The 27,986-nt window shown below is 54.3% G+C and overlaps 2 protein-coding genes and 1 long non-coding RNA gene across 11 annotated transcripts in view; 1 reads left to right on the top strand and 2 right to left on the bottom strand.

The window, feature by feature from the left end:
- LOC125687497 (chromodomain-helicase-DNA-binding protein 8-like) overlaps positions 1 to 27,986 on the bottom strand; it is a gene marked incomplete at its 3' end in the record, with an annotated part of 105,163 nt that overhangs the window by 50,937 nt on the left and 26,240 nt on the right. The window contains 3 exon segments of the mRNA XM_048932668.1: positions 2,708 to 2,875; positions 12,538 to 12,733; positions 25,346 to 25,559. Of these exon segments, the coding sequence (XP_048788625.1) occupies positions 2,708 to 2,875; positions 12,538 to 12,733; positions 25,346 to 25,559 (578 nt within the window).
- Positions 13,899 to 23,872, bottom strand: LOC125687485 (uncharacterized PPE family protein PPE40-like). Of its 9 annotated transcripts, none has more exons than XM_048932655.1 (4): positions 23,146 to 23,872; positions 18,464 to 18,668; positions 15,914 to 16,161; positions 15,249 to 15,458 (listed from the first exon to the last, which is right to left on the bottom strand). In XM_048932655.1, exons 1-4 carry the CDS (start codon positions 23,606 to 23,608, stop codon positions 15,361 to 15,363), a joined length of 1,014 nt encoding a protein of 337 aa, XP_048788612.1. In that variant the 5' UTR covers positions 23,609 to 23,872; the 3' UTR covers positions 15,249 to 15,360. The 9 variants fall into 9 exon arrangements, with proteins under 9 accessions (XP_048788605.1, XP_048788611.1, XP_048788604.1 ...); XM_048932656.1 differs by lacking the exons at positions 15,249 to 15,458; positions 15,914 to 16,161; positions 18,464 to 18,668 and adding exons at positions 17,109 to 17,432; positions 19,962 to 20,009; positions 20,284 to 20,795; XM_048932652.1 differs by lacking the exons at positions 15,249 to 15,458; positions 15,914 to 16,161; positions 18,464 to 18,668 and adding exons at positions 16,324 to 17,432; positions 19,962 to 20,009 and having other exon boundaries at positions 23,115 to 23,865.
- On the top strand, positions 13,963 to 20,987 carry LOC125687493 (uncharacterized). Its single transcript, XR_007374115.1, has 5 exons — positions 13,963 to 13,977; positions 15,888 to 15,980; positions 18,643 to 19,231; positions 19,850 to 20,196; positions 20,894 to 20,987. It is a non-coding gene; the product is annotated as an uncharacterized LOC125687493 (long non-coding RNA).

Below are 27,986 nucleotides of genomic sequence, written 5' to 3' on the forward strand. Positions count from 1 at the left end.
CCTATCAGGACCCCAATTATGGTCTCTCCCCACCCCATTTCCCCCCCCCAACCCCCCCAAATCCCCCCCAAATCCCCCCCCCCCACCATTTCCCCTATCAGGACCCCATTTATTGTCTCTTCCCACCCCATTTCTGACCCCCAACCCCCCCAAATCACCCCCAAATCCAACCCCCCCCCCCATTTCCCCTATCAAGACCCCAATTATTGGCTCTTCCCACCCCATTTCTGATAGCAAACCCCATATATTGGCTCTCCCCCCCCCCATTTTCTGCTATCAGGACCCCAATTATCGTCTCTCCCACCCCATTTCTCATCAATAACCCCAATTATTGTCTCTCCCACCCCATTTCCCCCCCCCCAACCCCCCCAAATCCCCCCCAAATCCCCCCCCCCCCCCATTTCCCCCCATCAGGACCCCATTTATCGTCTCTCCCACCCCATTTCCCACCCCCAACCCCCCCACATCTCATCCCCCCCCCCATTCCCCTATCAGGACCCCAAATATTGGCTCTCCCCATTCAATTTGTCATAGCAAACCCCAATTATGGTCTCTCCCACCCCATTTCCCCCCCCCCCAAATCTCACCCCCCCCCCTAATTTCCCTATCAGGACCCCAACTATCGTCTCTCCCACCCCATTTCTCACCTCCAACCCCCCCAAATCTCATCCCCCCCCCCCATTTCCCCTATCAAGACCCCAATTATTGGCTCTTTCCCCCCTATCAGGACCCCAATTATTGCCTCTTCCCACCCCATTTCCCCCCCCCAAATCCCCCCCAAATCCCCCCCCCCCCCATTTCCCCTATCAAGACCCCAATTATTGGCTCTTTCCCCCTATCAGGACCCCATTTATCGTCTCTCCCACCCCATTTCCCACCCCCAACCCCCCCAAATCTCATCCCCCCCCCCATTTCCCCTATCAGGACCCCAATTATTGCCTCTTCCCACCCCATTTCTCACCCCCAACCCCCCCAAATCCCCCCCAAATCTCATCCCCCCCCCATTTCCCCTATCAGGACCCCAATTATCGTCTCTCCCACCCCATTTCCCCCCCCCAACCCCCCCAAATCTCCTCTCCCCCCCCCATTTCCCTATCAGGACCCCAAATATTGGCTCTTCCCACCCCATTTCTGATAGGAAACCCCATATATTGCCTCTGTTACTGATAGAAAACCCCAAATATTGGGTCTTCCCTCCCCATTTATCATAGGAAACCCCAAATATTGGCTCTTCCCACCCCATTTCTCATCAATAACCCCAATTATTGGCTCTTCCCACCCCATTTCTCATCAATAACCCCAAATATTCCCCATTTCTGATAGAAAACCCCAAATATTGGCTCTTCCCACCCCATTTCTGATAGCAAACCCCATATATTGGCTCTCCCCATTCAATTTCTCATAGAAAACCCCAAATATTGGCTCTCCCCATTCAATTTCTCATAGAAAACCCCAAATATTGGCTCTTCCCACCCCATTTCTCATCAATAACCCCAATTATGGTCTCTCCCACCCCATTTCTGACCCCCAACCCCCCCAAATCCCCCTCAAATCCCCCCCCCCCCATTTCCCCTATCAAGACCCCAATTATTGGCTCTTTCCCCCTATCAGGACCCCAACTATTGGCTCTTCCCACCCCATTTCTGATAGCAAACCCCATATATTGGCTCTCCTCCCCCCATTTCCCCTATCAGGACCCCAATTATGGTCTCTCCCACCCCATTTCCCACCCCCAACCCCCCCACATCTCATCCCCCCCCCCCCCATTCCCCTATCAGGACCCCAAATATTGGCTCTCCCCATTCAATTTGTCATAGCAAACCCCAATTATGGTATCTCCCACCCCATTTCCCCCCCCCCCAAATCTCACCCCCCCCCTAATTTCCCCCTATCAGGACCCCAATTATGGTCTCTCCCACCCCATTTCCCCCCCCCAAATCTCATCCCCCCCCCATTTCCCCTATCAGGACCCCAATTATTGGCTCTTTCCCCCCTATCAGGACCCCAAATATCGTCTCTCCCACCCCATTTCCCACCCCCAACCCCCCCAAATCCCCCCCCCCCCCCCCATTCCCCTATCAGGACCCCAAATATTGGCTCTCCCCATTCAATTTCTGATAGAAAACCCCATATATTGCCTCTGTTACTGATAGAAAACCCCAAATATTGGGTCTTCCCTCCCCATTTATCATCAATAACCCCAAATATTCCCCATTTCTGATAGAAAACCCCAAATATTGGCTCTTCCCACCCCATTTCTGATAGCAAACCCCAAATATTGGCTCTCCCCATTCAATTTCTCATAGAAAACCCCAAATATTGGCTCTTCCCACCCCATTTCTCATCAATAACCCCAATTATTGCCTCTTCCCACCCCATTTCTCATAGCAAACCCCATTTATGGTCTCTCCCACCCCATTTCCCCCCCCCCAAATCTCATCCCCCCCCCATTTCCCCTATCAGGACCCCAATTATTGGCTCTTTCCCCCTATCAGGACCCCAAATATTGGCTCTCCCCCCCCCCATTTCCCCTATCAGGACCCCAATTATGGTCTCTCCCACCCCATTTCCCACCCCCAACCCCCCCACATCTCATCCCCCCCCCCCCCATTCCCCTATCAGGACCCCATTTATCGTCTCTCCCACCCCATTTCCCCCCCCCCAAATCCCCCCCTGCCCCCCATTTCCCCCCATCAGGACCCCTCACCCCAGCGATGCTCCCCTCTCGCCCGCTCATGGACTGCAGCACGGCTTTATCGAGGCCCAGCTTCAGGCTGGCCTTGTCGAACATCTCCCTCTCGTAGGAGTTGCGGGTGATGAGGCGATAAACCTTCACTGCTTTGCTCTGCCCGATGCGGTGGCAGCGCGCCTGGGCCTGGGGGGGGAGAAACAGGGGGGGAAATGGGGGGAGATGGGGGGTGAATTGGGGGGCAGGGGGGCAACAGAGAGCATGGAGGTGGAAAAGCAAAAGCCAGCAGCCTAAAGGCAAGGGACCCCAAAGCCAAGACCCCAAAGGCCTGGGACCCCAAACCCAAGACCCTACAGACAAGAGACCCCAAAGCCAACGTCCTGAAGCCCCAAGACCCCAAACCCAAGACCCTAAAGACCCAGGACCCCAAACCCGAGACCCCAAAGGCCTGGGACCCCAAACCCAAGACCCCCTCCAACCCCAAGACCCCAAACCCAACATCCTGAAGTCAAGAGACCCCAAACCCAAGACCCCAAACCCAAGACCCTACAGACAAGAGACCCCAAACCAAGACCCCAAACCCAAGACCCTACAGCCCCAAGACCCCAAAGGTCCGGGACCCCAAACCCAACATCCTACAGCCCCAAAACCCCAAACCCAACATCCTACAGACCCCAAACCCAACACCCTCCAACCCCAAGACCCCAAACCCAACATCCTGAAGTCAAGAGACCCCAAACCCAAGACCCCAAACCCAAGACCCTACAGACAAGAGACCCCAAACCCAACATCCTGAAGTCAAGGGACCCCAAAGCCAAGACCCTACAGACGAGAGACCCCAAACCCAAGACCCCAAACCCAACACCCTACAGACAAGAGACCCCAAACCCAACATCCTACAGATACAAAACCCCAAACCAAGACCCCAAACCCAACATCCTCCAGCCCCAAGACCCCAAAGCCAAGACCCCAAAGGCCTGGGACCCCAAACCCAAGACCCTAAAGACAAGAGACCCCAAACCCAACACCCTACAGCCCCAAGACCCCAACCCGGACCCCCTCCAACCCCAAGACCCCAAACCCAAGACCCTAAAGACCCAAGACCCCAAACCCAACATCCTGAAGTCAAGAGACCCCAAACCCAACATCCTACAGCCCCAAGACCCCAAACCCAAGACCCTACAGATACAAAAACCCAAGACCCTAAAGGCCTGGGACCCCAAACCCAAGACCCTATAGACAAGAGACCCCAAACCCAAGACCCCGAAGGCCTGGGACCCCAAACCCAACATCCTCCAGCCCCAAGACCCCAAACCCAAGACCCCAAACCCAAGACCCTACAGACAAGAGACCCCAAAGCCAAGACCCTATAGATACAAAACCCCAAACCAAGACCCCAAACCCAAGACCCTACAGCCCCCAAGACCCCAAACCCAAGACCCCAAACCCAACATCATACAACCCAAAGACCCCAAAACCAGGACCCTAAAGACCTGAGACCCCAAACCCAACATCCTACAGACAAGAGACCCCAAACCCAAGACCCCAAACCCAAGACCCTACAGACAAGAGACCCCAAACCCAACATCCTACAGACCCCAAACCCAAGGCCCTACAGCCCCATAACCCCAAACCCAACATCCTACAGCCCCAAGACCCCAAACCCAACATCCTAAAGTCAAGAGACCCCAAAGCCAAAGACCCTACAGACAAGAGACCCCAAAGCCAACACCCTACAGCCCCAAGACCCCAAAACGCCGACCCCCTCCAACCCCAAAGCCCCAAGACCCCAAACCCAAGACCCCAAAGGCCTGGGACCCCAAACCCATCATCCTACAGACAAGAGACCCCAAACCCAAGACCCTAAAGACCCAGGACCCCAAACCCTACATCCTAAAGTCAAGAGACCCCAAACCCAAGACCCCAAAGGCCTGGGACCCCAAACCCAACATCCTACAGCCCCAAGACCCCAAACCCAAGACCCTACAGACAAGAGACCCCAAACCAAGACCCCAAACCCAACATCTTCCAGGCCCAAGACCCCAAACCCAAGACCCTAAAGACAAGAGACCCCAAACCCAACATCCTACAGCCCCAAGACCCCAACCCTGACCCCCTGCAACCCCAAGACCCCAAACCCAAGACCCTAAAGACCCAAGACCCCAAACCCAACATCCTGAAGTCAAGAGACCCCAAACCCAACATCCTACAGCCCCAAGACCCCAAACCCAAGACCCTACAGATACAAAACCCAAGACCCTAAAGGCCTGGGACCCCAAACCCAAGACCCTATAGACAAGAGACCCCAAACCCAAGACCCCGAAGGCCTGGGACCCCAAACCCAACATCCTCCAGCCCCAAGACCCCAAACCCAAGACCCCAAACCCAAGACCCTACAGACAAGAGACCCCAAAGCCAAGACCCTATAGATACAAAACCCCAAACCAAGACCCCAAACCCAAGACCCTACAGCCCCCAAGACCCCAAACCCAAGACCCCAAACCCAACATCATACAACCCAAAGACCCCAAAACCAGGACCCTAAAGACCTGAGACCCCAAACCCAACATCCTACAGACAAGAGACCCCAAACCCAAGACCCCAAACCCAAGACCCTACAGACAAGAGACCCCAAACCCAACATCCTACAGACCCCAAACCCAAGGCCCTACAGCCCCATAACCCCAAACCCAACATCCTACAGCCCCAAGACCCCAAACCCAACATCCTAAAGTCAAGAGACCCCAAAGCCAAAGACCCTACAGACAAGAGACCCCAAAGCCAACACCCTACAGCCCCAAGACCCCAAAACGCCGACCCCCTCCAACCCCAAAGCCCCAAGACCCCAAACCCAAGACCCCAAAGGCCTGGGACCCCAAACCCATCATCCTACAGACAAGAGACCCCAAACCCAAGACCCTAAAGACCCAGGACCCCAAACCCTACATCCTAAAGTCAAGAGACCCCAAACCCAAGACCCCAAAGGCCTGGGACCCCAAACCCAACATCCTACAGCCCCAAGACCCCAAACCCAAGACCCTACAGACAAGAGACCCCAAACCAAGACCCCAAACCCAACATCTTCCAGGCCCAAGACCCCAAACCCAAGACCCTAAAGACAAGAGACCCCAAACCCAACATCCTACAGCCCCAAGACCCCAACCCTGACCCCCTGCAACCCCAAGACCCCAAACCCAAGACCCTAAAGACCCAAGACCCCAAACCCAACATCCTGAAGTCAAGAGACCCCAAACCCAACATCCTACAGCCCCAAGACCCCAAACCCAAGACCCTACAGATACAAAACCCAAGACCCTAAAGGCCTGGGACCCCAAACCCAAGACCCTATAGACAAGAGACCCCAAACCCAAGACCCCGAAGGCCTGGGACCCCAAACCCAACATCCTCCAGCCCCAAGACCCCAAACCCAAGACCCCAAACCCAAGACCCTACAGACAAGAGACCCCAAAGCCAAGACCCTATAGATACAAAACCCCAAACCAAGACCCCAAACCCAAGACCCTACAGCCCCCAAGACCCCAAACCCAAGACCCCAAACCCAACATCATACAACCCAAAGACCCCAAAACCAGGACCCTAAAGACCTGAGACCCCAAACCCAACATCCTACAGACAAGAGACCCCAAACCCAAGACCCCAAACCCAAGACCCTACAGACAAGAGACCCCAAACCCAACATCCTACAGACCCCAAACCCAAGGCCCTACAGCCCCATAACCCCAAACCCAACATCCTACAGCCCCAAGACCCCAAACCCAACATCCTAAAGTCAAGAGACCCCAAAGCCAAAGACCCTACAGACAAGAGACCCCAAAGCCAACACCCTACAGCCCCAAGACCCCAAAACGCCGACCCCCTCCAACCCCAAAGCCCCAAGACCCCAAACCCAAGACCCCAAAGGCCTGGGACCCCAAACCCATCATCCTACAGACAAGAGACCCCAAACCCAAGACCCTAAAGACCCAGGACCCCAAACCCTACATCCTAAAGTCAAGAGACCCCAAACCCAAGACCCCAAAGGCCTGGGACCCCAAACCCAACATCCTACAGCCCCAAGACCCCAAACCCAAGACCCTACAGACAAGAGACCCCAAACCAAGACCCCAAACCCAACATCTTCCAGGCCCAAGACCCCAAACCCAAGACCCTAAAGACAAGAGACCCCAAACCCAACATCCTACAGCCCCAAGACCCCAACCCTGACCCCCTGCAACCCCAAGACCCCAAACCCAAGACCCTAAAGACCCAAGACCCCAAACCCAACATCCTGAAGTCAAGAGACCCCAAACCCAACATCCTACAGCCCCAAGACCCCAAACCCAAGACCCTACAGATACAAAACCCAAGACCCTAAAGGCCTGGGACCCCAAACCCAAGACCCTATAGACAAGAGACCCCAAACCCAAGACCCCGAAGGCCTGGGACCCCAAACCCAACATCCTCCAGCCCCAAGACCCCAAACCCAAGACCCCAAACCCAACATCATACAACCCAAAGACCCCAAAACCAGGACCCTAAAGACCTGAGACCCCAAACCCAACATCCTACAGACAAGAGACCCCAAACCCAAGACCCCAAACCCAAGACCCTACAGACAAGAGACCCCAAAGCCAACATCCTGAAGTCAAGGGACCCCAAACCCAAGACCCCAAAGGCCTGGGACCCCAAACCCAAGACCCTACAGACAAGAGACCCCAAAGCCAACATCCTGAAGTCAAGGGACCCCAAACCCAAGACCCTACAGCCCCAAGACCCCAAACCCAAGACCCCATAGATACAAAACCCCAAACCAAGACCCCAAACCCAACATCCTCCAGCCCCATGACCCCAAACCCAAGACCCCAAAGGCCTGGGACCCCAAACCCAAGACCCTACAGCCCCAAGACCCTACAGACAAGAGACCCCAAACCCAAGACCCTCCAACCCCAAAACCCCAAGCTCAACATCCTACAGACCCAAGACCCCAAACCCAAGACCCTACAGACAAGAGACCCCAAACCCAAGACCCTCCAACCCCAAAACCCCAAGCTCAACATCCTACAGACCCAAGACCCCAAACCCAAGACCCTACAGACAAGAGACCCCAAACCCAAGACCCCAAACCCAAGACCCTAAAGACCTGGGACCCCAAAACCAACATCCTGAAGTCAAGGGACCCCAAACCCAACACCCTACAGCCCCAAACCCCAACCCTGACCCCCTCCAACCCCAAAAACCCCAAACCCCACTTCCTACAGACATGGGGTCCCCAAAGCCCATAGAGGTGGAAGGGATGGAGAGACTGAAGGCAAGGAACCCATAGGATGGTGGTAATGTGGGCCTGAGTGCTAAAATGCCATTAAATGGGGTCTGGAAGCCAAAATCCTATAAAGATGGGGGCAATGGGGCATGAAATCCCAATTAAATGGGGTCAGTGGGGTATGAAAGCCAAAATCCTACATAAATGGGGTCAATGGGGAGCTAAAATCCCAACAGAATGGGGTCAATGGGGCATCAAATTGCATTTAAATGGGGTCAATGGGGTCTGAAGGCCAAAATCCCATCAAAATGGGGGCAATGGGGAACTGAAATCCCAATAAAATGGGGTCAGTGGGGTCTGAAGGGCCGAAATCCTACATAAATGGGGTCAATGGGGAGCCAAAATCCCAATAAAATGGGGTCAGTGGGGCATCAAATCCTAATTAAACGGGGTCAGTGGGGTCTGAAGGCCAAAATCCTATAAAAAGGGGGTCAATGGGGCATCAAAATCCCATTTAAATGGGGTCAGTGGGGTCCCTCCAGCCCCAAAACCCCCAACCCAACACCCTACAGCCCCAAGACCCTGAACCCAAGACCCCAAAGGCCTGGGACCCCAAACCCAAGACCCTCCAGCCCCAAGACCCCAAACCCAAGACCCTACAGACAAGAGACCCCAAAGCCAAGACCCTATAGATACAAAACCCCAAACCAAGACCCCAAACCCAACATCCTACAGCCCCCAAGACCCCAAACCCAAGACCCCAAACGCAACATCATACAACCCAAAGACCCCAAAACCAGGACCCTAAAGACCTGGGACCCCAAACCCAACACCCTACAGCCCCAAGACCCCAAACCCAACATCCTAAAGGCAAGAGACCCCAAACCCAAGACCCTCCAGCCCCAAGACCCCAAACCCAAGACCCCAAACCCAAGACCCTACAGACAAGAGACCCCAAAGCCAACGTCCTGAAGCCCCAAGACCCCAAACCCAAGACCCTACAGACAAGAGACCCCAAACCAAGACCCCAAACCCAACATCCTCCAGCCCCAAGACCCCAAACCCAAGACCCCAAAGGCCTGGGACCCCAAACCCAAGACCCTAAAGACCCCAAAACCCCAACCTCAACATCCTACAGCCCCAAGACCCCAAACCCAAGACCCTACAGACAAGAGACCCCAACCCCAACATCCTACAGCCCCAAGACCCCAAACCCAACATCCTAAAGGCAAGAGACCCCAAACCCAACACCCTACAGCCCCAAGACCCCAACCCCAACCCCTCCAACCCCAAAACCCCCCCAGCCCCCCAAATCCCCCCCACCTGCAGGTCGTTCTGTGGGTTCCAGTCCAACAGGACCCCAAACCCAACATCCTACAGCCCCAGGACCCCAAACCCAAGACCCCAAAGGCCTGGGACCCCAAACCCAACACCCTACAGCCCCAAGACCCCAAACCCAACATCCTACAGCCCCAAGACCCCAAACCCAAGACCCTACAGACAAGAGACCCCAAACCCAACATCCTACAGCCCCAAGACCCCAAACCCAAGACCCCAAACCCAAGACCCTACAGACATGGGACCCCAAACCCAAGACCCCAAACCCAAGACCCTACAGATGAGAGACCCCAACCCCGACCCCCTCCAGGCCCAAGACCCCAAACCCAAGACCCCAAAGGCCTGGGACCCCAAACCCAACATCCTCCAGCCCCAAGACCCCAAACCCAAGACCCTACAGACAAGAGACCCCAAACCCAAGACCCTACAGATGAGAGACCCCAACCCCGACCCCTCCAGGCCCAAGACCCCAAACCCAAGACCCCAAAGGCCTGGGACCCCAAACCCAACACCCTACAGCCCCAAGACCCCAAACCCAAGACCCTAGAGATACAAAACCCCAAACCAAGACCCTACAGACAAGAGACCCCAAACCAAGACCCCAAACCCAACATCCTACAGCCCCATGACCCCAAACCCAAGACCCTACAGACAAGAGACCCCAAACCCAAGACCCCAAACCCAGGACCCTACAGACAAGAGACCCCCAACCCAACACCCTCCAGCCCCAAGACCCCAAACCCAACATCCTACAGCCCCAAGACCCCAAACCCAAGACCCTACAGACAAGAGACCCCAAACCCAAGACCCCAAACCCAAGACCCTAAGGACCCGGGACCCCAAACCCAACATCCTGAAGTCAAGGGACCCCAAACCCAACACCCTCCAGCCCCAAGACCCCAAACCCAACACCCTACAGACATGGGACCCCAAACCCAAGACCCCAAACCCAAGACCCTACAGACAAGAGACCCCAAACCAAACATCCTACAGACCCCAAACCCAACATCCTACAGCCCCAAGACCCCAAACCCAAGACCCCAAAGGCCTGGGACCCCAAACCCAACACCCTACAGACCCAAGACCCCAAACCCAAGACCCCAAACCCAACATCCTCCAGCCCCGTGACCCCAAACCCAAGACCCTACAGACCCCATAACCCCAAACTCAACATCCTACAGCCCTAAAACCCCAAACCCAACATCCTGAAGTCAAGGGACCCCAAACCCAAGACCCCAAACCCAACATCCTACAGCCCCAAAACCCCAAACCCAAGACCCTAAAGACCCCGGACCCCAAACCCAACATCCTAAAGTCAAGAGACCCCAAACCCAAGACCCCAAACCCAACATCCTACAGCCCCAAGACCCCAAACCCAAGACCCTAAAGTCAAGCGACCCCAAACCAAAGACCCTAAAGACCTGAGACCCCAAACCCAACATCCTACAGCCCCAAAACCCCAAACCCAACATCCTAAAGTCAAGAGACCCCAAACCCAACATCCTACTGACAAGAGACCCCAAACCCAAGACCCCAAACCCAACATCCTACAGCCCCATGACCCCAAACCCAAGACCCTAAAGACCCAAGACCCCAAACCCAACATCCTACAGCCCCATGACCCCAAACCCAAGACCCTAAAGACCCAAGACCCCAAACCCAACATCCTCCAGCCCCAAGACCCCAAACCCAAGACCCTACAGATACAAAACCCCAAACCAAGACCCCAAACCCAACACCCTACAGCCCCAAGACCCCAACCCTGTGCCCCTGCAACCCCAAGACCCCAAACCCAAGACCCTAAAGACCCAGGACCCCAAACCCAACATCCTACAGCCCAAAACCCCAACCTCAACATCCTGAAGTCAAGAGACCCCAAACCCAACATCCTACAGCCCCAAGACCCCAAACCCAAGACCCTACAGACAAGAGACCCCAAACCCAACACCCTACAGCCCCAAGACCCCAAAGCCAAGACCCCAAAGGCCTGGGACCCCAACCCAACATCCTACAGCCCCATGACCCCAAACCCAAGACCCTAAAGATACAAAACCCCAAACCAAGACCCCAAACCCAAGACCCTACAGACAAGAGACCCCAAACCCAAGACCCTACAGCCCCATGACCCCAAACCCAACATCCTACAGCCCCAAGACCCCAAACCCAACATCCTACAGCCCCAAACCCCAACCCTGACCCCCTCCAGCCCCAAGACCCCAAACCCAAGACCCCAAAGGCCTGGGACCCCAAACCCAACATCCTCCAGTCCCAAGACCCCAAACCCAACATCCTACAGACAAGAGACCCCAAACCAAGACCCCAAACCCAAGACCCTACAGACAAGAGACCCCAAACCAAGACCCCAAACCCAACATCCTACAGCCCCAAGACCCCAAACCCAAGACCCTACAGACCTGGGACCCCAAACCCAACATCCTACAGACCTGGGACCCCAACCCTGACCCCCTCCAGCCCCAAGACCCCAACCTCAACATCCTACAGCCCCAAGACCCCAAACCCAAGACCCTACAGACAAGAGACCCCAAAGCCAACATCCTGAAGTCAAGGGACCCCAAACCCAAGACCCTAAAGACAAGAGACCCCAAACCAAAGACCCTACAGATACAAAACCCCAAACCAAGACCCCAAACCCAAGACCCTACAGACAAGAGACCCCAAAGCCAAGACCCCAAACCCAAGACTCTACAGCCCCAAGACCCCAAAGGCCTGGGACCCCAAACCCAACATCCTGAAGCCAAGGGACCCCAAATCCAACATCCTGAAGCCAAGGGACCCCAAATCCAACATCCTATGGACCCTATAGACCCCATAACCCTGACCCCGACCCCCTCCAGCCCCAAAACCCCAAACCCAAGACCCTAAAGACCTGGGACCCCAACCCTAACATCCTGAAGTCCCAAAACCCCAAACCCAACATCCTCCAGCCCCAAGACCCCAAACCCAAGACCCCAATGGCCTGGGACCCCAAACCCAACACCCTACAGACCCCATAACCCCAAAACCCTGACCCCCTCCAACCCCAAGACCCCAAACCCAACATCCTACAGCCCCAAGACCCCAAACCCAAGACCCCAAACCCAAGACCCTACAGAGAAGAGACCCCAAACCCAACATCCTCCAGCCCCAAGACCCCAAACCCAAGACCCCAAACCCGACATCCTACAGCCCCAAGACCCCAACCCCAACCCCTCCAACCCCAAAACCCCCCCAGCCCCCCATTTCCCCCCACCTGCAGGTCGTTCTGTGGGTTCCAATCGGAGTCGAAGATGATGCAGGTGTCGGCCGCCGTCAGGTTGATGCCCAGCCCCCCGGCCCTGGTGCACAGCAGGAAGACGAAGCGATCCGAATCCGCTTTGCTGAAGCGGTCGATGGCGGCCTGGCGCAGGTTGCCCCGCACGCGGCCGTCGATGCGCTCGTAAAGGTACCTGGAAATAGGGGGGGAAAGAGGGCAAATGTGGGGCGGGTTGGGGGGCTGGGGGGGAGATTGGGGGGGTTTGGGGCTCCCATAGGCCCCAAAACCCAACAGATGGGATCCAATGACCCCAAAACCCAAAAGAAGGGGCCCCATTGACCCCAAAATCCAACATAAGGGGCCCCGTTGACCCCAAAAGCCAATAGAAGGGATCCCAATGACCCCAAAACCCAACACAAGGTGCCCCATTGACCCCAAAAGCCAACAGATGGGATCCTATCCATCCCAAAACCCAATAGATGGGATCCCACCGACCCCAAAACCCAATAGAAGGGATCCAATGACCCCAAAAGCCAATAGAAGGGATCCCAATGACCCCAAAACCCAACATAAGGTGTCCCATTGACCCCAAAACCCAACATAAGGGGCCCCATTGACCCCAAAACCCAACAGATGGGATCCCAATGACCCCAAAACCCAACCTGTGATGCCCCACTGACCCCAAAACCCAATAGAAGGGATCCCAATGACCCCAAAACCCAACAGATGGGATCCCAATGACCCCAAAACCCAACAGGTGAGGGGTTGGGGTTGAGATTGGGGTGGTTTGGGGGCTCCGACCGACCCCAAAACCCAATAGAAGGGATCCAATGACCCCAAAACCCAATAGAAGGGATCCCAAAGACCCCAAAACCCAACAGATGGGATCCCAATGACCCCAAAACCCAACATAAGGGATCCCATTGACCCCAAAACCCAATAGAAGGGATCCAATGACCCCAAACCCAATAGAAGGGATCCCAATGACCCCAAAACCCAATAGAAGGGATCCCAATGACCCCAAAACCCAACATAAGGTGCCCCAAAACCCAACAGTTGGGATCCCAATGACCCCAAAACCCAACAGAAGGGATCCCAATGACCCCAAATCCAACATATGGGATCCCAATGACTCCAAAATCCAATAGAAGGGATCCCATTGACCCCAAAACCCAACAGAACCCAACATAAGGTGCCCCATTGACCCCATTGACCCCAGATCCCAACATAAGGTGCCCCACTGACCCCATTGACCCCAAATCCCAACATAAGGTGCCCCATTGACCCCAAAACCCAACGTGTGATGCCCCAACGACCCCAAAACCCAACATAAGGGATCATAATGACCCCAAAACCCAACATAAGGTGCCCCACTGACCCCAAAACCCAACAGAAGGGATCCCAACGACCCCAAAACCCAACAGAACCCAACATAAGGTGCCCCATTGACCCCAAAACCCAACAGTTGGGATCCCAATGACCCCAAAAACCAACAGAACCCAACATAAGGTGCCCCATTGACCCCAAAACCCAACAGAAGGGATCCCAATGACCCCAAAACCCAACGCCTGATGCCCCATTGACCCCAAAACCCAACTGAAGGGATCCCATTGACCCCAAAACCCAACAGAAGGTGCCCCATTGACCCCAAAACCCAACACAAGGGATCCCAATGACCCCAAAACCCAACAGAAGGGATCCCAATGACCCCAAATCCAACAGGGGAGATTCCAAAACCCCAAATGTGGGGCGGTTTGGGGGGTTTGGGGTGGAGATTGGGGGGGTTTGGGGCTTCGACTGACCCCAAAACCCAACAGTTGGGATCATAATGACCCCAAAACCCAACAGATGGGATCCCAATGACCCCAAAACCCAACATAAGGTGCCCCAATGACCCCAAAACCCAACAGATGGGATCCTATCCATCCCAAAACCCAATAGAAGGGATTCCAATGACCCCAAAACCCAATAGAAGGGATCCCAATGACCCCAAATCCAACATAAGGGGCCCCATTGACCCCAAAACCCAACAGATGGGATCCCTTCAACCCCAAAACCCAACAGTTGGGATCCCAATGACCCCAAAACCCAACAGAAGGTGCCCCATTGACCCCAAACCCAACAGGTGAGGGGTTGGGGTTGAGATTGGGGTGGTTTGGGGGGCTGGGGTGGAGATTGGGGGGGTTTGGGGCTCCGACCGACCCCAAAACCCAATAGAAGGGATCCAATGACCCCAAAACCCAACAGAAGGGATCCCAATGACCCCAAAACCCAAGAGAAGGGATCCCACCAACCCCAAAACCCAACAGAAAGGATCCTAATGACCCCAAAACCCAACATAAGGCGCCCCATTGACCCCAAAACCCAACAGATGGGATCCTATCCATCCCAAAACCCAATAGAAGGGATCCCAATGACCCCAAAACCCAACATAAGGGGCCCCATTGACCCCAAAACCCAACAGATGGGATCCCATGGACCCCAAAACCCAACAGATGGGATCCCATGGACCCCAAAACCCAACATAAGGGATCATAATGACCCCAAAACCCAACATAAGGTGCCCCATTGACCCCAAAACCCAACGTGTGGTGCCCCAATGACCCCAAAACCCAACCTGTGATGCCCCATTGACCCCAGAACCCAACATAAGGTGCCCCAAAACCCAACAGAAGGGATCGCAATGACCCCAAAACCCAACAGTTGGGATCCCATTGACCCCAAAACCCAACATAAGGGATCCCAATGACCCCAAAACCCAACCTGTGATGCCCCACTGACCCCAAAACCCAACAGAAGGGATCCCACTGATCCCAAAGCTCAACAGAAGGGATCCCACCAACCCCAAAACCCAACAGATGGGATCCCAATGACCCCAAAACCCAACAGAAGGGATCCCAATGACCCCAAAACCCAACCTGTGATGCCCCATTGACCCCAAAGCCCAACATAAGGTGCCCCATTGACCCCAAAACCCAACGTGTGATGCCCCACCATCCCCAAAACCCAACAGAAGGGATCTCAATGACCCCAAAACCCAACCTGTGATGCCCCACTGACCCCAAAACCCAACTGAAGGGATCCCATTGACCCCAAAACCCAACATAAGGTGCCCCATTGACCCCAAAACCCAACGTGTGGTGCCCCACTGACCCCAAAACCCAACAGAAGGGATCCCAATGACCCCAAAACCCAACATAAGGTGCCCCATTGACCCCAAAACCCAACTCATGCAATCCAACTGACCCCAAAACCCAACAGATGGGATCCCAATGACCCCAAAACCCAACGCCTGATGCCCCAACGACCCCAAAACCCCACAGAACCCCCCCAAAACCCAACAGAAGGTGCCCCATTGACCCCAAAACCCAACAGATGGGATCCCAATGACCCCAAAACCCAACATAAGGTGCCCCATTGACCCCAAAACCCAACATAAGGTGCCCCAATGACCCCAAAACCCAACAGAAGGGGTCATAATGACCCCAAAACCCAAAGGATGGGATCCCAATGACCCCAAAACCCAACAGATGGGATCCCAACGACCCCAAAACCCAACAGAAGGTTCCCCATTGACCCCAAAACCCAACGCATGCAATGCAACTGACCCCAAAACCCAACCTGTGATGCCCCAATGACCCCAAAACCCAACAGAAGGGATCCCAATGACCCCAAAACCCAACAGATGGGATCCCAATGACCCCAAAACCCAACATATGGGATCCCAATGACCCCAAATCCCAACATAAGGTGCCCCATTGACCCCATTGACCCCAAATCCCAACATAAGGTGCCCCACTGACCCCAAAACCCAACAGTTGGGATCCCAATGACCCCAAAACCCAACAGAAGGTGCCACATTGACCCCAGAACCCAACGTGTGATGCCCCACTGGCCCCATAACCCAACATAAGGCGCCCCACTGAGCCCAGAACCCAACAGAAAGGATCCCAATGACCCCAAAACCCAACAGAAGGGATCCCAATGACCCCAAAACCCAACAGAACCCAACATAAGGTGCCCCATTGACCCCAAAACCCAACATAAGGTGCCCCATTGACCCCAAAAGCCAACAGATGGGATCCTATCCATCCCAAAACCCAATAGAAGGGATCCCAATGACCCCAAATCCAACAGGGGAGACTCCAAAACCCCAAATGTGGGGCGGATTGGGGGGCTGGGGGGGAGATTGGGGGGGTTTGGGGGGCTCCCACCGATCCCAAAACCCAATAGAAGGGATCCAATGACCCCAAAACCCAACACTTAGGATCCCAATGACCCCAAATCCAACATAAGGGGCCCCATTGACCCCAAAAGCCAACAGATGGGATCCTATCCATCCCAAAACCCAATAGAAGGGATCCCAATGACCCCAAAACCCAATAGAAGGGATCCCAATGACCCCAAACCCAACACATGGGATCCCAAAGACCCCAAACCCAACACATGGGATCCTATCCATCCCAAAACCCAATAGAAGGGATCCCAATGACCCCAAAACCCAACAGATGGGATCCCAATGACCCCAAATCCAACAGATCGGATCCCATTGACCCCAAAACCCAACAGAACCCAACATAAGGTGCCCCATTGACCCCAAAACCCAACATAAGGTGCCCCATTGACCCCAAAACCCAACGTGTGATGCCCCAACGACCCCAAAACCCAACATAAGGGATCATAATGACCCCAAAACCCAACATAAGGTGCCCCACCGACCCCAAAACCCAACAGAAGGGATCCCACCAACCCCAAAACCCAACGTGTGGTGCCCTACTGACCCCAGAACCCAACATAAGGCGCCCCATTGATCCCAGAACCCAACATAAGGTGCCCCAAAACCCAACTGAAGGGATTCCAATGACCCCAAAACCCAACATAAGGTGCCCCATTGACCCCAGAACCCAACGCATGATGCCCCATTGACCCCAGAACCCAGCAGATGGGATCCCAATGACCCCAAAACCCAACAGTTGGGATCCCACCGACCCCAAAACCCAACAGAACCCAACATAAGGTGCCCCATTGACCCCAAAACCCAACATAAGGGATCCCAATGACCCCAAAACCCAACAGAAGGGATCCCAATGACCCCAAAACCCAACCTGTGATGCCCCACTGACCCCAAAACCCAATAGAAGGGATCCCACCGACCCCAAAACCCAACAGATGGGATCCCAATGACCCCAAAACCAACAGGTGAGACTCCAAAACCCCAAATGTGGGGCGGTTTGTGGGGCTGGGGTGGAGATTGGGGTGGTTTGGGGCTTCGACTGACCCCAAAACCCAATAGAAGGGATCCCAATGACCCCAAAACCCAACAGATGGGATCCCAATGACCCCAAAACCCAACAGAACCCAACATAAGGTGCCCCATTGACCCCAAAACCCAACAGATGGGATCCCACCAACCCCAAAACCCAACAGAACCCAACATAAGGTGCCCCATTGACCCCAAAACCCAACAGATGGGATCCCAATGACCCCAAAACCCAACGTGTGATGCCCCATTGACCCCAAAACCCAACATAAGGTGCCCCATTGACCCCATTGACCCCAAATCCCAACATAAGGTGCCCCACTGACCCCAAAACCCAACCTGTGATGCCCCAATGACCCCAAAACCCTACAGATGGGATCCCAATGACCCCAAAACCCAACATAAGGTGCCCCATTGACCCCAAAAGCCCACAGTTGGGATCATAATGACCCCAAAACCCAACAGATGGGATCTCAATGACCCCAAAACCCAACATAAGGCGCCCCATTGACCCCATTGACCCCATTGACCCCAAAACCCAACATAAGGCGCCCCATTGACCCCATTGACCCCATTGACCCCAAAACCCAACATAAGGTGCTCCATTGACCCCATTGACCCCAAATCCCAACATAAGGTGCCCCACTGACCCCAGAACCCAACCTGTGATGCCCCAATGACCCCAAAACCCAACAGATGGGATCCCAATGACCCCAAAACCCAACATAAGGTGCCCCATTGACCCCATTCACCCCAAATCCCAACATAAGGTGCCCCACTGACGCCAAAACCCAAGAGATGGGATCCCAATGACCCCAAAACCCAACAGAACCCAACATAAGGTGCCCCATTGACCCCAAAACCCAACCTGTGATGCCCCATTGACCCCAAAACCCAACATAGGGTGCCCCACTGACCCCAAAACCCAACAGAACCCCCCCAAAACCCAACATAAGGTGCCCCAATGACCCCAAAACCCAACAGATGGTACCCCATTGACCCCAAAAGCCAACGTGTGATGCCCCACTGACCCCAAAGCTCAACAGATGGGATCCCAATGACCCCAAAACCCAACAGAACCCAACCTGTGATGCCCCATTGACCCCAAAATCCAATAGAAAGGATCCCACCAACCCCAAAACCCAACAGAAGGGATCCCAATGACCCCAAAAGCCAACGTGTGATGACCCACTGACCCCAGAAACCACCATAAGGTGCCCCATTGACCCCAAAACCCAACAGATGGGATCATAACGACCCCAAAACCCAACCTGTGATGCCCCACTGACCCCAAAACCCAACTGAAGGGATCCCATTGACCCCAAAACCCAACATAAGGTGCCCCATTGACCCCAAAACCCAACGAGTGGTGCCCCACTGACCCCAAAACCCAACAGAAGGGATCCCAATGACCCCAAAACCCAACATAAGGTGCCCCATTGACCCCAAAACCCAACTCATGCAATCCAACTGACCCCAAAACCCAACAGATGGGATCCCAATGACCCCAAAACCCAACGCCTGATGCCCCAACGACCCCAAAACCCCACAGAACCCCCCCAAAACCCAACATAAGGTGCCCCAATGACCCCAAAACTCAACAGTTGGGATCCCAATGACCCCAAAACCCAACATAAGGTGCCCCATTGACCCCAAAACCCAACAGATGGGATCTCAATGACCCCAAAACCCAACAGTTGGGATCCCATTGACCCCAAAACCCAACAGATGGGATCCCAATGACCCCAAAACCCAACAGATGGGATCCAATGACCCCAAAACCCAACAGATGGGATCCTATCCATCCCAAAACCCAATAGAAGGGATCCCAATGACCCCAAAACCCAATAGAAGGGATCCCAATGACCCCAAAACCCAACATAAGGTGCCCCATTGACCCCAAAACCCAACAGATGGGATCCCAATGACCCCAAAACCCAATAGAAGGGATCCCACCGACCCCAAAACCCAACACAAGGGATCCCACTGACCCCAAAACCCAACATAAGGTGCCCCATTGACCCCATTGACCCCAAATCCCAACAGAAGGTGCCCCACTGACCCCAAAACCCAACAGATGGGATCCCAATGACCCCAAAACCAAACAGAACCCAACATAAGGTGCCCCATTGACCCCAAAACCCAACCTGTGATGCCCCAATGACCCCAAAACCCAACAGAAAGGATCCCATTGACCCCAAAACCCAACCTGTGATGCCCCATTGACCCCAAAACCCAACAGATGGGATCATAACGACCCCAAAACCCAACGTGTGATGCCCCACTGGCCCCAGAACCCAACATAAGGCGCCCCATTGACCCCATTGACCCCATTGACCCCAAAACCCAACATAAGGCGCCCCATTGACCCCATTGACCCCAAATCCCAACATAAGGTGCCCCATTAACCCCACTGACCCCAAATCCCAACATAAGATGCCCCACTGACCCCAAAACCCAACAGAACCCCCCCAAAACCCAACATAAGGTGCCCCATTGACCCCAAAACCCAACCTGTGATGCCCCAATGACCCCAGAACCCAACCTGTGATGCCCCACTGGCCCCAGAACCCAACATAAGGCGCCCCACTGACCCCAAAACCCAACGCATGATGCCCCACTGACCCCAAAACCCAACAGAAAGGATCCCAATGACCCCAAAACCCAACAGATGGGATCCCAATGACCCCAAAACCCAACATAAGGCGCCCCATTGACCCCATTGACCCCATTGACCCCAAAACCCAACACAAGGCGACCCATTGACCCCATTGACCCCATTGACCCCAAAACCCAACATAAGGCGCCCCATTGACCCCAAAACCCAACAGAACCCCCCCCAAAACCCAACATAAGGTGCCCCAATGACCCCAAAACCCAACAGTTGGGATCCCAATGACCCCAAAACCCAACAGAACCCAACATAAGGTGCCCCATTGACCCCAAAACCCAACAGAACCCAACATAAGGTGCCCCATTGACCCCAAAACCCAACCTGTGATGCCCCAATGACCCCAAAACCCAACAGATGGGATCTCAATGACCCCAAAACCCAACAGATGGGATCCCAATGACCCCAAAACCCAACATAAGGTGCCCCATTGACCCCATTGACCCCAAATCCCAACATAAGGTGCCCCACTGACCCCATTGACCCCAAATCCCAACATAAGATGCCCCACTGACCCCAGAACCCAACAGAACCCCCCCAAAACCCAACATAAGGTGCCCCAATGACCCCAAAACCCAACAGTTGGGATCCCAATGACCCCAAAACCCAACATAAGGTGCCCCATTGACCCCAAAACCCCACAGAACCCCCCCAAAACCCAACATAAGGTGCCCCATTGACCCCAAAGCCCAACAGAAGGGATCCCAGCGACCCCAAAACCCAACATAGGGTGCCCCATTGACCCCAAAACCCAACACATGCAATCCAACTGACCCCAAAACCCAACAGATGGGATCCCAATGACCCCAAAACCCAACAGAAGGGATCCCAACGACCCCAGAACCCAACATAAGGTGCCCCATTGACCCCAAAACCCAACATAAGGTGCCCCATTGACCCCAAAACCCTACAGATGGGATCCCAATGACCCCAAAGCTCAACAGAAGGGATCCCATTGACCCCAGAACCCAACATAAGGTGCCCCATTGACCCCAAAACCCAACATAGGGCGCCCCACCGACCCCAAAACCCCACAGAACCCAACATAAGGTGCCCCAATGACCCCAAAACCCAACGCATGATGCCCCACTGACCCCAGAACCCAACAGAAAGGATCCCAATGACCCCAAAACCCAACAGTTTGGATCCCAATGACCCCAAAACCCAACAGATGGGATCCCAATGACCCCAAAACCCAACATAAGGCGCCCCATTGACCCCATTGACCCCAAATCCCAACATAAGGTGCCCCATTGACCCCCATTGACCCCAAAACCCAACAGAAGGGATCATAACGACCCCAAAACCCAACCTGTGATGCTCCAACGACCCCAGAACCGAACATAAGGTGCCCCATTGACCCCAAAAGCCAACAGAAAGGATTCCAATGACCCCAAAACCCAACAGATGGGATCCCATTGACCCCAAAACCCAACATAAGGTGCCCCACTGACCCCAAAACCCAACAGATGGGATCCCACCGACCCCAAAACCCAACAGAACACAACATAAGGTGCCCCATTGACCCCAAAACCCAACCTGTGATGCTCCACTGACCCCAGAACCCAACAGAAAGGATCCCAATGACCCCAAAACCCAACAGAACCCAACATAAGGTGCCCCATTGACCCCAAAACCCAACAGAACCCAACATAAGGTGCCCCAATGACCCCAAAACCCAACAGATGGGATCCCAATGACCCCAAAACCCAAAGGATGGGATCCCAATGACCCCAAATCCAACAGTTGGGATCCCATTGACCCCAAAATCCAATAGAACGGATCCCAATGACCCCAAAACCCAATAGAAGGGATCCCAATGACCCCAAACCCAACAGATGGGATCCCAATGACCCCAAAACCCAACAGATGGGATCCCACTGACCCCAAAAGCCAATAGATGGGATCCCAATGACCCCAAAATCCAACATAAGGTGCCCCATTGACCCCAAAACACAACAGATGGGATCCTATCCATCCCAAAACCCAATAGAAGGGATCCCAATGACCCCAGAACCCAACAGATGGGATCCCAATGACCCCAAAACCCAACCTGTGATGCCCCAATGACCCCAAAACCCAACAGAACCCCCCCAAAACCCAACATAAGGTGCCCCAATGACCCCAAAACCCAACATAAGGTGCCCCATTGACCCCAAAACCCAACCTGTGATGCCCCAATGACCCCAAAACCCAACAGATGGGATCCCAATGACCCCAGAACCCAACAGAAGGGATCATAATGACCCCAAAACCCAACAGTTGGGATCCCAATGACCCCAAAACCCAACATAAGGTGCCCCATTGACCCCAAAACCCAACGCATGCAATCCAACTGACCCCAAAACCCAATAGAAGGGATCCCAATGACCCCAAAGCCCAACCTGTGATGCCCCATTGACCCCAAAACCCAACAGAAGGGATCCCAATGACCCCAAAGCCCAACATAAGGTGCCCCATTGACCCCAGAACCCAACATAAGGTGCCCCAAAACCCAACAGAAGGGATCCCAATGACCCCAAAACCCAACAGAACCCAACCTGTGATGCCCCATTGACCCCAAAACCCAACAGAAAGGATCCCATTGACCCCAAAACCCAACAGAACCCAACATAAGGAGCTCCATTGACCCCAGAACCCAACCTGTGATGCCCCATTGACCCCAAAACCCAACAGAACCCAACATAAGGTGCCCCATTGACCCCAAAACCCAACCTGTGATGCCCCATTGACCCCAAAGCCCAACGTGTGATGCCCCAACGACCCCAAAACCCAACGCCTGATGCCCCATTGACCCCAAAGCCCAACGTGTGATGCCCCAACGACCCCAAAACCCAACGCCTGATGCCCCAACGACCCCAGAACCCAACGTGTGATGCCCCATTGACCCCAGAACCCAACATAAGGGATCCCAAAGACCCCAAAACCCAACCTGTGATGCCCCACTGACCCCAAAACCCAACAGAAGGGATCCCACTGATCCCAAAGCTCAACAGAAGGGATCCCACCAACCCCAAAACCCAACAGAAAGGATCCCAATGACCCCAAAACCCAACATAAGGCGCCCCATTGACCCCATTGACCCCATTGACCCCAAAACCCAACATAAGGTGCCCCATTGACCCCATTGACCTCATTGACCCCAAAACCCAACACAAGGCACCCCACCGACCCCAAAACCCAACAGAACCCCCCCAAAACCCAACATAAGGTGCCCCACTGACCCCAAAACCCAACAGATGGGATCCCAATGACCCCAAAACCAAACAGAACCCAACATAAGGTGCCCCATTGACCCCAAAACCCAACCTGTGATGCCCCACTGACCCCAGAACCCAACAGAAAGGATCCCATTGACCCCAGAACCCAACCTGTGATGCCCCATTGACCCCAGAACTCAACAGAAGGCGCCCCATTGACCCCAAAACCCAACATAAGGTGCCCCAACGACCCCAAAACCCAACATAAGGTGCCCCAACGACCCCAAAAGCCAACAGATGGGATCATAATGACCCCAAAACCCAACGTGTGGTGCCCTACTGACCTCAGAACCCAACATAAGGTGCCCCATTGACCCCAAAACCCAACATAAGGCGCCCCAATGACCCCAAAACCCAACAGATGGTGCCCCATTGACCCCAAAACCCAACATAAGGCGCCCAATTGACCCCAAAACCCAACGTGTGATGCCCCAACGACCCCAAAACCCAACAGAAGGGATCCCAATGACCCGAAAACCCAACAGAACCCAACATAAGGTGCCCCATTGACCCCAAAACCCAACACAAGGGGTCATAATGACCCCAAAACCCAACATAAGGTGCCCCATTGACCCCAAAACCCAACATAAGGCGCCCAATTGACCCCAAAACCCAACGTGTGATGCCCCAACGACCCCAAAACCCAACAGTTTGGATCCCAATGACCCCAGAAACCAACATAAGGTGCCCCATTGACCCCAAAACCCAACATAAGATGCCCCATTGACCCCAAAACCCAACGTGTGATGCCCCACTGACCCCAAAACCCAACAGATGGGATCCCAATGACCCCAAAACCCAACAGAACCCAACATAAGGTGCCCCATTGACCCCAAAACCCAACCTGTGATGCCCCATTGACCCCAAAACCCAACATAGGGTGCCCCAATGACCCCAAAACCCAACAGAAGGGATCCGAATGACCCCACAACCCAACATAAGGCGCCCCATTGACCCCATTGACCCCAAAACCCAACATAAGGCGCCCCATTGACCCCATTGACCCCATTGACCCCAAAACCCAACATAAGGCGCCCCATTGACCCCATTGACCCCATTGACCCCAAAACCCAACATAAGGTGCCCCATTGACCCCAAAACCCAACGTGTGATGAGCCACTGACCCCAAAACCCAACAGTTGGGATCCCAATGACCCCAAAACCCAACAGATGGGATCCCAATGACCCCAAAACCCAACAGAAGGGATCCCAATGACCCCAAAACCCAACAGATGGGATCCCAATGACCCCAAAACCCAACATAAGGTGCCCCATTGACCCCAAAACCCAACATAAGGTGCCCCATTGACCCCAAAACCCAACCTGTGATGCCCCATTGACCCCAAAACCCAACAGAAGGCACCCCATTGACCCCATTGACCCCATTGACCCCAAAACCCAACAGAAGGGATCCCAACGACCCCAAAACCCAACAGAACCCAACATAAGGTGCCCCAATGACCCCAAAACCCAACCTGTGATGCCCCACTGACCCCAAAACCCAACATAAGGCGCCCCATTGACCCCATTGACCCCAAAACCCAACATAAGGCGCCCCACCGACCCCAAAACCCCACAGAACCCCCCCAAATCCCCCCCCATGGCCTCGCGCACCTCTTCTGGATGAGGTAATCCTCCAGGATGTCGAGGCATCGAACCATCTGCGAGAACACCAGCACCTTGTGGCCTCCGGCCTTGAGTTTGGGCAGCAGCTTGTCGAGGAGCACCAGCTTGCCGGCCGATCGCACCATGGCCTGCAGGTGGAAGTCGTGGGGCACGTGGTGGGGGCAGGAGTCCCGAAATTCGGCCAGGATCTTCTCCTCTGCACCTATATTTGGGGTTGGGGGGGGGAAAGGGTGAGGGGCAGCCAATGCGATCGGTGAGGATGGATGTGGGGTGAAATGGAGGGATTTGGGGGGGAAATGGGGAGGGAATGGGGGTGGAGGAGGGTTAGAAAGGGAAGGAGCCCCATAGAATGGGGTCAGAAGGCAAAGGAACCCCATGGAATGGGGTCAGAAAGCAAAGAAACCCCATAGTGGTTTTGGGGTGGTTTGGGGTGGATTTGGGGTGGTTTAGGGGCCTATGATGAGGTAGGGATGGTTGGGGTGGTTTTGGGGTGGTTTTGGGGTGGTTTTGGGGTGGTTTGGGGTGGTTTTGGGGTGGTTTTTGGGGTGGTTTTGGGGCCTATGATGAGGTAGGGGTGGTTTTGGGGTGGTTTTTGGGGTGGTTTTGGGGCCTATGATGAGGTAGGGGTGGTTTTGAGGTGGTTTTGGGGTGGTTTTTGAGGCCTATGCTGACCGTTGATGAGGTAGGGCTGGTTGGGGTGGTTTTGGGGTGGTTTTGGGGTGGTTTTGGGGTGGTTTTGGGGTGGTTTTGGGGTGGTTTTGAGGCCTATGCTGACCATTGATGAGGTAGGGGTGGTTGTGGGGTGGTTTTGGGGTGGTTTTGGGGTGATTTTGGGTCATTTTGGGGTGGTTTTGGGGCGGTTTTGAGGCCTATGCTGACCGTTGATGAGGTAGGGGTGGTTTTGGGTTGGTTTTTGGTGGTTTTGGGGTGATTTGGGGTGATTTTGGGGTGGTTTTGAGGCCTATGCTGACCGTTGATGAGGTAGGGGTGGTTGTGGGGCCTATGATGAGGTAGGGGTGGTTTTGGGGTGGTTTTGGGGTGATTTTAAGGTGGTTTTGAGGCCTATGCTGACCATAGATGAGGTAGGGCTGATTTTGGGGTGGTTTTGGGGTGGTTTTGGGGTGATTTTGGGTCATTTTGGGCTGATTTTGGGGCGTTTTTGAGGCCTATGCTGACCATTGATGATGTAGGGGTGGATTTAGGGTGGTTTTGGGGTGGTTTTGGGGCCTATGATGAGGTTTTGGGGTGGTTTTGGGATGGTTTTTGGGGCCTATGATGAGGTAGGGCTGATTTTGGGGTGGTTTTGGGGTGATTTTGGGTCATTTTGGGGTGGTTTTGGGGCGGTTTTGAGGCCCATGCTGACCGTTGATGAGGTAGGGGTGGTTTTGGGGGGGTTTTGGGGTGGTTTTGTGGTGATTTTGAGGTGCTTTTGAGGCCTGTGATGAGGTAGGGATGGTTGGGGTGGTTTTGGGGTGATTTTGGGTCATTTTGGGGTGGTTTTGGGGTGGTTTTAAGGTGGTTTTGGGGCGGTTTTGAGGCCTATGCTGACCGTTGATGAGGTAGGGGTGGTTTTGGGGTGGTTTTGGGGTGGTTTTGGGGTGATTTTGGGTCATTTTGGGGTGGTTTTGGGGCGTTTTTGAGGCCTATGCTGACCGTTGATGAGGTAGGGGTGGATTTAGGGTGGTTTTGGGGTGGTTTTGGGGCCTATGATGAGGTTTTGGGGTGGTTTTGGGATGGTTTTTGGGGCCTATGATGAGGTAGGGCTGATTTTGGGGTGGTTTTGGGGTGATTTTGGGTCATTTTGGGGTGGTTTTGGGGCGGTTTTGAGGCCCATGCTGACCGTTGATGAGGTAGGGGTGGTTTTGGGGGGGTTTTGGGGTGGTTTTGTGGTGATTTTGAGGTGCTTTTGAGGCCTGTGATGAGGTAGGGATGGTTGGGGTGGTTTTGGGGTGATTTTGGGTCATTTTGGGGTGGTTTTGGGGTGGTTTTAAGGTGGTTTTGGGGCGGTTTTGAGGCCTATGCTGACCGTTGATGAGGTAGGGGTGGTTTTGGGGTGGTTTTGGGGTGGTTTTGGGGTGATTTTGGGTCATTTTGGGGTGGTTTTGGGGCGTTTTTGAGGCCTATGCTGACCGTTGATGAGGTAGGGGTGGATTTTAGGGTGGTTGGGGTGGTTTTGGGGTGGTTTTAAGGTGTTTTTGGGGTGGTTTTGGGGTGGTTTTGGGGTGGTTTTGGGGTGGTTTTGGGGCGGTTTTGAGGCCTATGCTGACCGTTGATGATGTAGGGGTGGTTTTGGGGTGGTTTTGGGGTGATTTTGGGGTGGTTTTGAGGCCTATGCTGACTGTTGATGAGGTAGGGGTGGTTTTGGGGTGGTTTTGGGTTCGTTTTTGTGTGGTTTTGAGGCCTATGCTGACCGTTGATGATGTAGGGGTGGTTTTGGGGTGGTTTTGGGGTGGTTTTGGGGCCTATGATGAAGTAGGGATGGTTGGGGTGGTTTTGGGGCCTATGCTGACCATTAATGGGGTGGTTGGGGTGGTTTTTAGGGTGGTTTTGGGGTGGTTTTGGGGTGGTTTTGGGTTGATTTTGGGGTGGTTTTGGGGCCTATGCTGACCGTTGATGATGTAGGGGTGGT

The sequence above is a fragment of the Lagopus muta genome, assembly GCF_023343835.1.
Source record: "Lagopus muta isolate bLagMut1 chromosome 35 unlocalized genomic scaffold, bLagMut1 primary SUPER_35_unloc_1, whole genome shotgun sequence".
In the NCBI taxonomy this organism is placed as follows: domain Eukaryota; kingdom Metazoa; phylum Chordata; class Aves; order Galliformes; family Phasianidae; genus Lagopus; species Lagopus muta.

Bases quoted from the DNA above. Each gene is read 5' to 3' on its own strand.
- LOC125687485 (XM_048932647.1), bottom strand. From the start codon at position 16,988: ATGTGTTGGGTTTGGGGTCTTTGGGATCCCATGTGTTGGGTTTGGGGT. The intron at 15,459-16,223 runs GTTGGGTTTTGG...GGGGCATCACAG, and splicing joins GGGTCATTGGGATCCCATCT to GTTGGGTTTTGGGGTCATTG.